General features: G+C 48.3%; 1 protein-coding gene across 1 annotated transcript in view; it reads left to right on the forward strand.

The window, feature by feature from the left end:
• The first annotated feature begins 1,259 nt into the window (after window positions 1–1,259).
• KCNQ3 (potassium voltage-gated channel subfamily Q member 3) overlaps window positions 1,260–13,942 on the forward strand; it is a 206,788-nt gene continuing 194,105 nt past the window's right edge. Inside the window, exon 1 of the mRNA XM_080381678.1 lies at window positions 1,260–5,279. Within this exon, the coding sequence (XP_080237804.1) occupies window positions 4,942–5,279 (338 nt within the window). The 5' untranslated portion in view covers window positions 1,260–4,941. The remainder of the gene's footprint in view (window positions 5,280–13,942) is intronic.

A 13,942-nucleotide genomic window follows, 5' to 3' on the forward strand; every position in this document is an offset into this window, starting at 1 on the left:
CTTTCAGTCTCGCCAGCAAGACTCTTGTGTGCCCTTCTGCCTGGCCTGCTTTCCTGCAGTTCATTCAAAGATCTGGAAGCCAGAAGGTGACAATCTGATCACTTTGACCATCTGCAGATCACAGACCGTAACTTCAAGTCAAATTAGGCCACAGCTTTTAAAAATAAAGATCAAACCTGCAACTCTGACTTAAGACTAAATCTGAGTGTTTCATGTTTGACTAGGTTGTTGTACTGATTGACTTTTAGGCTTCATTTTGTGTTTGTTTAGCAGGCAGGAGCAGCAGCTGCCGCTTAGATCCCCTCAATACTAAGCCCTAAGAAACAAGCCCTAAAAAACAAAAAAAAAAAAAAAAAAAAGGAAGAAGAGCTTGACATATAACTATAAGGAAGAAGGAGGACACGGTTGTTCAAAGAGGAGAGAGGAAATGTTTGAGCATCTCTCTGCTGCTGAACACTGAAGTCACGGTACACAAGGTAGGTTGGGTGTTTGAACAACATAGCTGTGGCAGCGTAGTGCTGTGTCTGGGATAGCAATTCCCTAAGTCAGCCTCCGCGGGGCTTCAGTTCTTTTTTATGGCTACGCTGCTCCTACTGCCTGGTTTAGCTGGGATATCAGTGCTGCACTCTGTACTTGCACTGTCTTATTTGACATTCATCAGTAGGTGCTTCCAGACTGTGCACAGGCACACTGGTAGATTTTGTGGGCATCCCAGCAGTGAATTTAAACAAAATGATTGAAAGGGATCATGAGATAGGTTTGTGTGTGGATGGAGTCCTCCTCAATGCCTTTGGAGCTCTGGAGGAGAGAGCATGAGGGTGCTTGATGGAGCTTCTACCGAAGGTTGCGTGGAGGTTGGTGTTAGAGACCAGCTAAAAATGGGATTACATCTTGTCACCCTAAATGAGAAACGAGAAGCTCTGAAGCACTGCAAAAATTTTGCTTGGTAAGACAGAGGAGACAGCGGAAGATTAGAAAGAGAACAATCAAATTCAACACCGCTTGTGTGCTTACAGTGAAACTGGTATCCCACTTATTTCTATGGTTATATGGCTTCACTCTCCATGCACTGGGTCTTCTTATATTTAAGACTCCTAGGTCAAGAGGTCCTCAAGGTTCAAATCTTTCATGCCAGGAAATTATCCCTATGGATCTGCTTTTCAGCACCTTTCTCAAAGCATGTCCCGCCAAAGCGGGACTTGACATTTTAAGGACAGTTTGACTCATGCTATAGACATTGTTGCCTTCTGTTCTGACCATTTTTTCAAGGACCAAATCTCTATTCTTCTGTCATTGAAGCTCAGGAGCAGCTCTTTGTCCGTTTTGCTCCTGAAAACTCTTTTGCAGAGTTTTTCCATTTGCAGTTTTCCTTCTTGTAAACATGATCCAGATGTTCCAGCTGAATGTTCATGTGGCTCTGCTACAGCACACTCTGTGTGTTTGTGTGTGGTTTACCAACCACTCCTGTGCTTTGTCATTCATGAGAATCCAGCTGGTCTATAAATAAGCCAAGCTAAAGCCATATTACCTTGACCAACAGATGTAATCCCTTCCTGGTTTCCTCTGATTTTAGACTATAACCTCTCCAACTGAACCACTTCTCGGTTTGAGAAGGGCCAGCACAACCTACTGGGAGATGCTTGTCACCAGTCCCTCTGCATGCTTCCAAGAGAGCCTGTTGCAGCCTCCTGGCTGCAAACTCCAGCTCAGCAGAAGCACTTGTGTTTGATTACTGAGATCTCTGGTGTCAGCCAAGGAGGTGGATATCAAACCTGTGCACATTGGGTGCTGCCAGCAACACATCATAAATAATAGTAATGGGGCGTAATTGCTCATCAAGCCAAATTATAGCCTGGAGTGCTCCATCTGGCCAAACTCCTCTTGATGTGAGTGGGAGCTCTGCCAGCGGGTGTGCAACAGGACTGGGGTCCCAAGCAGCGGTGAGTCTGATTCAGGTCCCCTTGAAACTATTGCGTGTCTTTGCACTAATTTAGAAGATTTTAGCTAACTCCTCCTGCATTACATTGCTTCCCAGCCAGTATGGCTACATCTGTGCAATTGTTACCCCAGATGGAACATGGAGGAGGAGAATTCCTGACACTGAGCAATGAGATTTTAGATTTAGAGAGGAGATGGAAACTCTTTCCTGTTGAGTCTTTAAAGCTGGTTTATACAGGGGTGATTTGAGACCTGAAAATGGCCCGAACGCCTGCCTTTTGGAGGGTACAACTGAAAAAAACCAACATGCAATTGATATCGGAAAGGATTGTGTCCCTGGTGTAAGGGCTATAAAAGCCAAGAAAGCTGGTGTGCCTGCCTATTAATCACCTATTGCTATTCGACATTGGTATGGCCCTTTGCAAGTGAAAATAATTTACTGCCCCCGCCCCCCCCTTCCCCAAGTATTTACCATCCCCATTTTGGTTTGAACATTTACAGCTGTGGTTCAAACTGTGATGAATTGGTTAGCTATAAATTTTATTTCCTTTCCCCTTCTCCTTCCACCTCTTCCTATGTAAAGCTGGGATGGAGGTTAAGGCATGGGGTGTTATCTGAAGTAAGTGCTCTATTCTCAATGCCCCATACATCCTTGCTAATGTCTATAGCTCCCCTGTGGTATTGGGAAGTATCATTGCTATTGTAGTGTGGTAGAACAGGAGCTGGAGAGAGATAAATGGCCTAGTTATCAAAACTTCCTAGCCTCCCACAGCCCTCCTTGGGAATACAGCTATAAATGACATTCAAATGATGCTGATAGATGTTAGCTGAGCAGGGAGCAGAACGCGTGCGTTCCTGGTGCTGCGCTCGGGCCAGCCACTTCTTGCTGATAATGTCGTGGAGATCTCAGCTAACCTGACACTGGCTGCTGACGCTATAGCTGTGTGGGTGAGATACAACACTGCCTGCTCACATCTGCTTGTGGACAAATCTTTCAGGGTTGCAAAGGTTCAAAACCGCATGGTGACTGAGACATATTAATGCTGGAGCTTGCAGAGCTAAAAGCAGAGGTGTTTTTGTGGTTTTTTTTTTTTTCCTTTAGCATAGGATCTGCTCAGTTTGGACCCTCAGAGGGTCAAATATCAGAGGGGAAACAGCCCCTTTTCCACCCAGCAATGCAATGACAAAAGTGTTATTTTTGAGTGACCTGGGACATCTGCAATAGTGCCCTGTAGTCTGGTCTAAGCAGTACAGCCTCTGCAGCCCTGTGGTGGGTCCAAAAATCGCCTCCAGGAGCTCCCTTTCCATCGGTGTTTTTCCTGGTGTGTGAAAGAGGAGAAGGACTGCTCAGATCATAAATCCCTTGGGGAACGGAGCTGGAGCAGCTAGAGTAGGTGGCCAATCTGCTTCTCTTATGAGTCTGGAAGGGCTCTTGGGTGTCTTGGCATCTCAATCAGGAGACACCACGGAAACGGCCATTTGGAGGAGGATGACCTCTCATGAAAACAAGCAGCAATCTGAAAGGCTTGGTCTTTTTTTTTTTTTTTTAATTTTATTTTATTATTAGTGTCTGGCAAGGAAGAAAGGCTTGATTAGACCCTTTGTACCTATCCACTACCACCCTCCCCCACCCCCTCCCCCCAGGGTGTAGCTACATGAATGCCCAGCCCTGCAGGCAGTTTTTTACTCAAGAGCAGCTCTTAGAGAGAGGGAATGTTTCTATTGTGTGGTGGCAGAAATCCCAGGACACCAAAGGTGCAGGCCACACAAAAGCTGTCTCTTCCCTGCAACCAAGAAATGGAAAGGAAAAGGGTACAGGGCTGTCAATCACATCCCTTCGGGATTTAGGTGCGAGGCTGGACCGGGGTGCATGGACACACACTAAAGCGGAGACATAGGTGTGTGTGGGGGTGGTGTCTTAGGTCCAGCGGGTCAGGGCAGGCCCCCTCGGGGCTGCAGCTGGGCTTGGGCTCCCGCGCTGCCCCCTCGGGGAGCCACCGGAGGGGGGCGGGTCTGGGGGGGACCGGCCGCCCGGGCTGGGGCAGAAGCAGCATCTCCCGCAAGGGACCCGTGCAAAAAGCTGCTCCCCGGCGGGGCTGGGGACTGCCCGGGCGTGCTGCCCCCCAACTCCCCCTCCGCGGGCAGAGGCTGCCGGTTCAGCTCGGCTCGGCTCGGCTGAAAGCGAACCGCATCGGCAGGCAGCGCCTCCAGCCGCCCACCCGCCGCCTCTCCCGGCATCCTTCATCCCCATCCTCCCCTCCTTCCTGCTCCGGCGGTGAAAGCAACCCCCCGCCGGGGGCCGGGGATGCCCTCCCCCTCCCCTCCCTCCCCTCCAGCCGCAGCGGGGGAGGGGGGCTGTGATGCTGCAGGGGGATCCCCGGGTGTCGAGCGGGGTCTCCCCTTCCGTCGGCTGCCGGGATCTCCCCGCTCGGCGCCGGCGGCCCCAGCGGCGGCTGCTGGGGGCTGGCCACCGGGGACGCGGGCGGGGGGCAGCCCCGTGGCGGAGGGCCGGCGCCGGTGCCCCACGCAGCGTGGATGACTAGACACCCGGGGCTGGGGGAGCGGGGGGCGGGCACCCGGCTATTTGCTGGCTGCATACAATGGGCCACTCCCTAACGTGAGGGCTTGGGGGGAGGCAGGAGCTGGGAGGAGGAGGAAGAGGAGGCGGGGGGGGGGAGGGGGGGGGAGGAAGGGGCTCGGGCATCGGGCTGGTAAATAAACTCCGCGATGATTTCCCTCCGTTGCGGCGGCCCAGGTGCCCGCCGGCGAGGATGACCTGACGGGGATGTGACTGCCTCCCCCCATCCCACCTTTTTTTTTCACCCCCCTCCCTCCCTCCATATATATATATATACACACACACATAGATACATGTGTATATATATATAAACATATAAAGAAGCCATCCAGGGGGGGAGGGGCGGGGAGCGCGGATCATGGCCTTGGGGCTCCCGGGGCTGCCGCCGCCGATCCGCAGCTTGCCTCCGGGGCCCGCCGGCGACCATGGGGCTGAAGGCGCGGCGCGGTGCGGCGGGCGGTAGCGCGGCCGGCGGGGCAGCGGCGGCGGCGGGGCGGCGAGCGGCGGCCGGCAGCGTTGGCGACCCCGAGCAGGGCTCGCTGGCCCTGGGCACCGGCGCCGACCGCGACGGGACGCTGCTGCTGGAGGGCGGCGGGAAGGAGGAGGGAGGCAAGCGGAGCCCGCCGGGGCTGGGGCTGCTGGCGAAGACCCCCCTGAGCCGCCCGGTGAAGCGGAACCACGCCAAGTACCGCCGCATCCAAACTTTGATCTACGACGCCCTGGAACGACCCCGCGGCTGGGCGCTGCTCTATCACGCCTTCGTGTGAGTACGCGGGCGCGCAGCCCCCGCGCAGCGCGGAGCGGGGCTCCCCCGGGGGCGCGTCCCGGGGCGGCGGGGGGCTGCCCCCCCGGGGTGCCCCCCCCCGAGGCCACCGTTTTGCTTTATCATTCTGGGCGTAAGGCGCTGCGGGGGGCTCGCTCCAGCCGCGGGGGTGGGGGGGCACGGGTCGCATTCCGGGCTGTGGTGCTGAGCGGTTTTACTTTTTTTTTTTTTTCTTTTTTTTTTTTTTTTTTCTTCCCTGTCGTCGGGTTCTCCGAGCTGAGCAGCAGCTGTTGGGGCCGGGGCTCTCTCCTGGGCGTACCCCCGCGTTGCCTGGGGGCGGCATGCCCCAGCCTGTGTGCCTTAGACCCTGGGAAAGGGATGCCAGAAAGACCAAGCTCTGGACAATTTTAGGGCTCCGAGTGCTTCAGGGGAACACCGCCGGCTTCAGCTCAACCTCCGGCGTTGCGTTGGGTTGAACCAGCTGTTACAAACCCCGAGCGAACGGGAGCTTTCAGTAGTTGAAAGCGTCAAATGAAAACCATCGGGTTTGGGGTCCGTAAGCGTCACCCCGCAGCACGTGGAACCCAGGCACCGCAGCACTGTCAGCCAGAAAGTTAAACTGACCACCAGGGAACTGAGATGAAATAAACTCCTTTTGCGGCCCAAAGGTGACAAGTCAAGTTAATCCCCACTGTTTTGCGTGCCTGAAAATTCTGGTCCTTTCAGTTTTCACAAGAAAGATAGAAAAATTAGATCTGTTTGCTGCATAGAACGGGATTGGCTGAGTCCTATTCAAATAACTGTGGTTTTCGGTGTCGTGAATGTGTTTGAAAACTGACGGGATTATCAGTGATCACGGTGTTACTGTTTTTCTTTAATGCTGTAACGTGTGCCGAGCCCTGTGTGGTAGAGGATTTAAGCAGTAATTTCTGAAATTGGTTTATTTGCCAAAGACAAACAAAGTGCTCCAGGCTTCACGGCTGTGAGCCTGGAGCTGGGTCTTGGGAAGTCTTGATCTTTGGTGAGGTCTTTGCAAATAAACAACTTGAGTGTAGGGCTGCGATTTTACCTCCAGGCAAATTTCTTGCTGGTGTTTGCAGGGCTTTAGCCCTGGGCGAGGAGTAAGAGGCAGCCTTCACTACTGATGTGCTGCTGTGTACCCCTCACTCGTTGCTGCTCCCTTCTTTTGTTTTCGTAAAGTGGGACTTAGGTTCCTGCTTTACAGCTTAATTTCTGTGGAAAATGTGGCCACCGGATGCTGTGACACTTTTTCAGTTCTTGCTCCCCTTTTTGCTATAGGAAAACTTCTGTTAGCGGGCAGGGAGTGTCAGCATTTGGGGTGTATTATGTTGGGAAGGCTTTTTGGTCTGGAGCTTGCTGTTCGATCGTGCTCAGTATTGCATAAAGCTGCTTCTTGTTGGGGAGAGCTGTGTCTGGATGGAGGGGCACCCCATTCATCCTGCTGTGGTCAGCCCTCCCCCCCACTGCATAAGTGAGGCTTTAGCACATGCCAGAGTGTTATGAGCAGTTGGCATCTCTCTGTGGGCAGCTGTGGCAGCTGGGTCAAACCCATGCCCAGGCTCATGTCTGGATATAAGCAATAGGACAGTGGATGAGTCTAGAAAGGCTCAGGCGAGCTGAGAGATTCGTGATCATTTGCAATGGTATAAGAATTTCTGGTTGCAACATTTGTTTTAGATAGCTCTCTAGACGTGTGGTTAACCTTAGGATCCTCATGCAATATGGATCATAAAATGAGAAAAAAAAATTGAATATGTTTGTAAGGTTTGATGCTTCTTAGGAGTGGACCTGACATTCTGTGTGGCCAACTTCTCTTTGGGGACTACACAGTTCTGCAAAACTGAGATGTGAGTCTGATCTGCTCGCATGAAAGTCAAGAACAGTCTTGTTACTCAATATTAACTCAACATTAATGAGAAAAACACTTTTAGGACTTCCTTATCCTTCAAGGAAGTAAAATACACAAGTCCTGGTCTGTCAGCCCACCACAGACGTCCCACCCCTTCCCAGGACACCCAGGGGGCTCAGCAGTCCAAGGCTGCCACACTGTGTTTCTGTTCAGTCTTCTGAACTCAGGAGAAGTTGTGGGTTCTTACCTCGCTATAGGATCAAATCCTACAAAAAGGAATCTGCCATAAGTGATGGAAGACCATGCTGAGATTTTCCTGACAGAGCTGGTTCCTGTGACTGGAGGACGATGGCCTGCTCGAGAGCAGGAGCAGTGCAGTGGGAAAGCAGCACCTAAATTGATATCCACAGTCTGTTCTTTCTTTCAGATTAACTGTCTTTTAACCTTTTTCCTTCTGAAAAGGACAGTCTCTCATGCTGGAGGTGCTGCTATGACACTGTGTAGTGCCATTCCAGCAGCCCCCCGTGCTTCTTTTCACACTAGAACAGTTTACGCTTTTCCTTGGGTAGGTGACAGATTGCCAGCCCTTCCATAAAATCTACAAATTTAATGCTGTTTTAATTTTTGAGAAAAGTCCCATTTATCTTAATGACATGCTACACTTTGTCTCAATATTCTGAGTAACTTTTCAACACTATGCAACCAAAATTCAGAGTAAGAAGGTTCCTCTCATATTAAAACAAAACCAAAACAAACCACACCAGAGGATAAACAACTGAGGGCCAAAAGGGATTGCAGCATGGGTGGATGTGATGGGTTCCTTATAGATTCAAACATTCGGAGGTGTTTAATGAAAAGATGATGCAAAGGGCTCCAGTGCTGTGTATATCCCAGGATTTAAGAGGTGGGAAGCTGCTGATGGAAGAGGGTTGCAACTTTCAGGACACGCTGAGGGTGTTGTGTGGGGGCAGGAAGGGGCTTTGCAAGGCTTTTTGCAAAAGCTTTGGATGCCAGAACTTTTAAAAGGGTGGTACAGATGGGATCTCATTAAATCGTACAGTGATGCCCATATGGCTGCAAAGGGGTCGTGATCCTTTGTGTATCTCACTGTTATAATGTGCACACAAATAAGGTTTGATGTGGTGCCTGCTGTAGACACGCCCTTTACTTTAGGTGGGGTTAGAGCTACTGAAATGCGTCAGTCTATTGAAATAATTCAATGAGAAAGCATAAATGTGGTCAGGCCCTACCATGCCCTAGGGACAAAGATGCAGGGGAGAAAGGGAGAAATTCCTAGTGGCAATTTTAGTGTTCAGCTTTCACTGGCGGTGATTTACGGAAAGTGACATGAGATAATTTCTTTGTGATTCTTCCTCCTTCCTCGCTGGGCACAAGTGAGTTTGTCCAAGCCTATCCTTATAGCAAAGAGAAAGGTGATTTGGTACTAAAGAAGCTGATTTTGTTTCCTTCACCACTTGAAAACATTTATTCTCTGGCAGCTCTGCTAGACAGGGGATTTACTAAACATCCAGGAGGTTCCCATCTTCCAGGACACCAGAGTTCACAGACTTCTTGGCAATATGGCAGTATCTAATGGCATAGTTGGTAAAAGAAAATTGATTTTCCCCTGAAAATTTTCACCTTTGTAAAGCTAAACTCCTGTTGAACATTTTCATTAAAAAAAAAATAATCTTGTTTAAGCTTTGAGGTTTTTAATTTGGAAACGTCTCTTGGGGGTTGCAGGTCATGCTACAATCTATCCCTGCTCCTTTCTGAACTAGTCTCCCTGTAGGTATGACTGCTGTTCTGGTGATGTACTGTATTTTCCTTTGTGTTGAGCAATGCAATATATTGTATGAAGCCCCTGTGATTGTTCCTGGTGGGATGTGTACTTTGGCCAGGGATACCGACTTGAGATCTGTTCACCTCCAGAAGCCATCCAAATGCTTTGTTTATGCACAGAACCATAAATGAAGCAAATGAACCGGATCATTTTTAATTGTAAGCACTTTTTTTTTTTTTTTTTTTTTTGGTGGATAATGAGCAGAGTCCAGAAAGATTACAAAATACAGATCCAGACTGCACTTGCAATCTGTGGAAAATTTTCAACCTGACTTAAAGAAAAAAGAGGCTAAAGGAGAGGTAGCTAGGAGATACTCTTATTTTCATACCATTCTCTGAGACAACTGTAACCTTTAGTTTCATGGAAAAAGAAGACCAGGAAAAGGCTTGGGAGTAGGTTTTCTTTTGTGGGACAGTGTGTAATATTGACTGCACTCTGCTGGTGTAGATCACCACGGCATGCTTGCTGATGAGAGAGGGAACCATGGGGAACAATTGAAAACCATTCCCCATTTGCCATGCAATCTTCTTTCAATGCCACTTAATACCTGGAATAAGAAGAGGAGGCAGAGTCATGCGATTCAACAAATCATCAATATTTCTGGGAAGCATCAGCAAGCACCTCTTGCATGACTGATCGTAGGTGGGTGGTTTGCAGAAAAGAGTGTTGCAGAACTTGGGGAATAGGTTGGAGGTCTGGGAACTTTCCATTATTTTCCTCTTAACCCTTAAGGAGATACTACGTAAGATGTGCTGATCCACCAACCTGTGTCAGCCATCTGTGGTGATATGGGAATAGGTTCGGGGTAAAAAGAAGGACAATTATGAATCCTTCCTTGGCCTGTTTGGCATGGACTTGTCTCTAAGTGAGTCCCCAGAGCAGCAGAGCAAGCCTGGTCCATTAGCAAGTGCCCTTTGCTTATGTGTTCGCCAATACGAAGTCTGTTTTAATTATTTATGCTAATTCATCGTAATGCACGGATAAATATTCTGCAGTATACTTTGTAAAAAATAATGAAGTCTTAGTCATTGGAGACCTCACCGCACACCTCTGCTATTCCATCTCCGCTGAGGCTTGTGGAGTCCGTCCTGGGTTTGCGTGTGGTTTAGCGAGATGTGATGGTATCTCAGCCACTGGGAGCAGCCAACATCACAGGCTGTAGTCACTGGCTGCTGAAAGCTGGGGTTTGCTGGTAGGAATGAGAAGGGGCAGCAGAGCCTGGGGGAGCCACAGCCTGTATAATGTGGGTGGCTTAAGATTCCCAACTATAGCTTTGGAGTCACTTCAGTAGCTCGTATGTGCCCAGTGCTTCTTTAAGCACGCAAACTACCTCTGAAATTACAGGTCTTTTGGTGGGAATAGGTGGGTTTTCACTACAGCCTCAGATCTCCTTGCAAGGGCCTTGGTGCCCATAGCAAGATGCACTCCCGGAGTGGGTACCCACAGGTTGGGTGGGTCAGCCTGTGCACTTGGCACTGCCATGGCTACACTGCTAACTCACTGAGCTGTGGAGCTGCTCATGCCTGCTTGATTGATGTGTTTGTGGGAGCTGCAGGTGCACAGCTGCCTGTAGCACAGGCGTACGCCTCAGTGTCCCCCAAAACCCCTTGGGATGCAGGTCCCTGAGCAGCCTCTGCAAGTGCAATCTGCCACTCGCACCAGGTGATGCAGCCTTATAGGGGTGGGCGTCGAGATCCATGAGGGATAGTGCAATGTACGGGTGAGCATTGGAGCCACCAGCAACAGCAAATAGCAGCTGGTCTTTCAATGCTGTCAGCTCAGCCCAGGAATAAGCCCCTCAGAAAGAACTCACAGCCCCTGGTGTAATTTCTATAAAACAAAACAGTCCCAAATTTCATCATTTTGATGAGCGGAGGTACAGCAAAGCCCCTCTGTCAGCCAGCAGATTTTTTTCTTCTCTTTTGAGAAAGCTGGTAGTGAAAAGCACCACCATCTCAGTGGCACCCTGGCAGTCCTGGAGGCACTGTCCGTGGTAAAGCCCAGGACTAGACTTGTCACAGTATCTCCAGCCCAGCATCTGGGAGTCTGGTTGGAGGTACCACTTGGTTCATAAAAGCCGTCTCAGTTTCTTCTTGTGTCTCTCTTTTTCTCCTCACAGCAAACATCAGATCGTCACAGGGCACAGCAGGGTCTGGGCACTTCTGGGTTGGCTGCCAGGCAGCAAGGCCACATGGGTTTTACTTCTTTTTTTTGGACCTGAGATTTAATGGAGATTAGGGAAACATTTTCAAAACGAGCAGTTAGAGACTTTCCACACCTGTTTTGCTCATTTTAGTGCAGAATGTAGGAACATTCAAAACAAACTTAATGGAAAAAATAGTAACTAAAGACTATGCATATTAACAGTGGGATTAAAAAAATCTTTGCATACATATTACGCCAGTAATTTACCAAGTACTGTGTGCTTGAGTGTGTTCAAGTGAACATGAAGGTGCCCCAGCAGTTTCTACTTCTCCCAAACATCACACCAAAGGCTACTCACCCAGCATCTTTCTGTTCTTTCTCTGGGGCTCCCTGTATCACTTGATTAAATCCTTTTTCTTTATAGCTTAGACAACAAAAAAACCTGCACGTGTATGTAAAGCACAATTCTGTACCTCTTGGTCTGTAAAAATCCTTTCCAGCAGTGAGATGTATGTGCAAGGTCAGGTGATGTTATGCATATTCAAGGACAAGGTCTGAACCTGAGTAATTTCTGTCTAATTTAACAGCTGTAAGAAACTTTCCCAACAAAATCAGTCAAGGGAGTGTTAAGTTCATTTATATCTTGTTTAAAAACATAATAGATTGGTGACCTTAGACACAGCCAGGCAGCTGGGTGTTTGGGCCCTGCATGGTATAAATAAATGATAATGTTTATTCTTGTATTTAATAATGGTATATTCCTTTCTTGTATTTAATAATGCTATATTCCCTTCTTGTGCGTGGAACTTTACAGAAGGAATGGAGCCACAGAGACATTGCATCTGCTATTGCTTCTGGCAGATACTGTATTAAATGGGCTAACTTAAATATTAATAGCTTTACAAGGAATATGGTCCACAAAAGCTGTTAAGTATATGCTGCCTTCTGTCTTAGGATGATAGCTGGGAAACAGCATTTTCTGTGGAAATAGGGACATGCCCAGGGATATTTAGGTTCATGGTAACCTACTTTGGAAAAAAGCACTCTGGGAGAACTTTCAGGCTGGAAATCTGTAAATTGCCTTCCTCAGCCTTAAGTGAGCAAACTGATTAAGAGCATGTTTAACTTGGAGCAAGTGAAAGGTCCCACTGATGTCAGGAGGAACCTATCCAAGGTGACACTGAGGTCATCCCAAGCAGAAGAGTGTGACAGATTTGGTGGAAAGCATCACTAGGTATCATCACCTTCCTCTGCACAACAGCTTGCTGCTCTGCTTGGGCCTGGTGAGGTGAGATCCTCCTAAGCTATAGATGAAGGCCTGTGGTGGATCTTGTGGAGGACTAGATTCCTCCACAAGATCCACCACAGGCCTTCATCCCCTCCTTAACAGCCACCTCTGGTTACAGTCACCAGGATAACAACTTGCCCTCCTTAGAGGCACTGCCTTTTGCTCATTTGTGTGGGTTTTGAAAACCAGGCTGGAGTTATGTATCTCCAACAGTGCTAAATCTCAGTGTGGAGAGGTGCTGAGACCCTGACATGATAAGCATCCAGTGCCTCTTGAGGTGGCATGTGCTCTCACTCCCTTCTCCTACATGCATTTATCTTGCCAAAGTCTTTTCTACTTCACTTTTTTTAGGTTGCTGGTAGATGGTAGTGGAGCATTACGAGTTCATTGTATGGCAGTGGCAGTGGAGCAATCCTAATCCTCTCTGGGTTGGCTCTTGTCTTTTGCTTCCTTAGACTTTACAGACTTTATTTCATTTTATGGGTACTGGCATCTCGCTTGTCCTCCCCGTTGTCAGAGTTGCATGGATGTGTTTTGCATTCCATTGCCAACCTGTATTAGTCTGTGATTGTCATGTTGACTCTCCAGTGGTGTTTTTTAAACTCAGATGCTTTTAATTTTTACTTTCTTCTGTCCTTGCTGGTGTTTTGATCACCTTCCAGATTAGTACCTCGGAATTCTGTTAACATTCAATTTAATTCTTTTTATAGATCATTAAGGAAGCACTTAGTAAAACCAGAACTAAGAAAATCCATTCAGCATTTCACTAAATAGCAACTTCCCCCCTTCCTGGTTAATACAATATCATTTTTTATGGCTTTATTTATAGCTCTGAAGCTGGTTTTTAATTTTATGTAGTTTCTCCCAGTCACCTGAATTAATACTAGAACTAGACAGTGCACCTATGTCACAACAGCAAATATTTCCTCACTTCTTTTTTATTCAGACCTGATTGTTGGGCTATGTTTATCTGTTTAGTTCAGTAATCTGCATTTAATTGTTATCTTCCCATCTCAGATTTTTCATGCTTTTGACATGGCAAGTGTGTGTCTCGTATAACAAAATGATTCAATGTTCCTAGTGCCATCCACCACTAGAGTAGAGCTAAAGCAATGCTGAAAGCTTTAATACCCCAATCCATTCAAGTCCTAGTTCTTATATATTTTATAGGAGCCATTAGATCTGGCTAACACCTGACTTTGGGTGAACGACAGAGATGTTAATCCTAAACCAGAAGACTCTTTACCGGGCATTCCACATTGACTGTAAATATAGAGAGTCTAAAATTTTCTGTTTCCAGTGGGGATGGTGTAGAAGCAAGTACAGCTGTTGAGGGTCTGATAGCGAAATCCCCCAAGCGCACGGTGGGGAGCTGCCCACCAGGCTCTCAGCAGTGCAGCATCAGCTCTGCTTATCTTTGTTCCCTTCATGCCGCTCCATGCACCACTCAGAGTGTTTATGAGGAGGGATTACACCCTGAGGAGGGAATGTCAAGAGCAGCTGATTGAAATTGCAGG

This window comes from Falco punctatus (assembly GCF_963210335.1).
Source record: "Falco punctatus genome assembly, chromosome: 3".
In the NCBI taxonomy this organism is placed as follows: Eukaryota; Metazoa; Chordata; class Aves; order Falconiformes; family Falconidae; genus Falco; species Falco punctatus.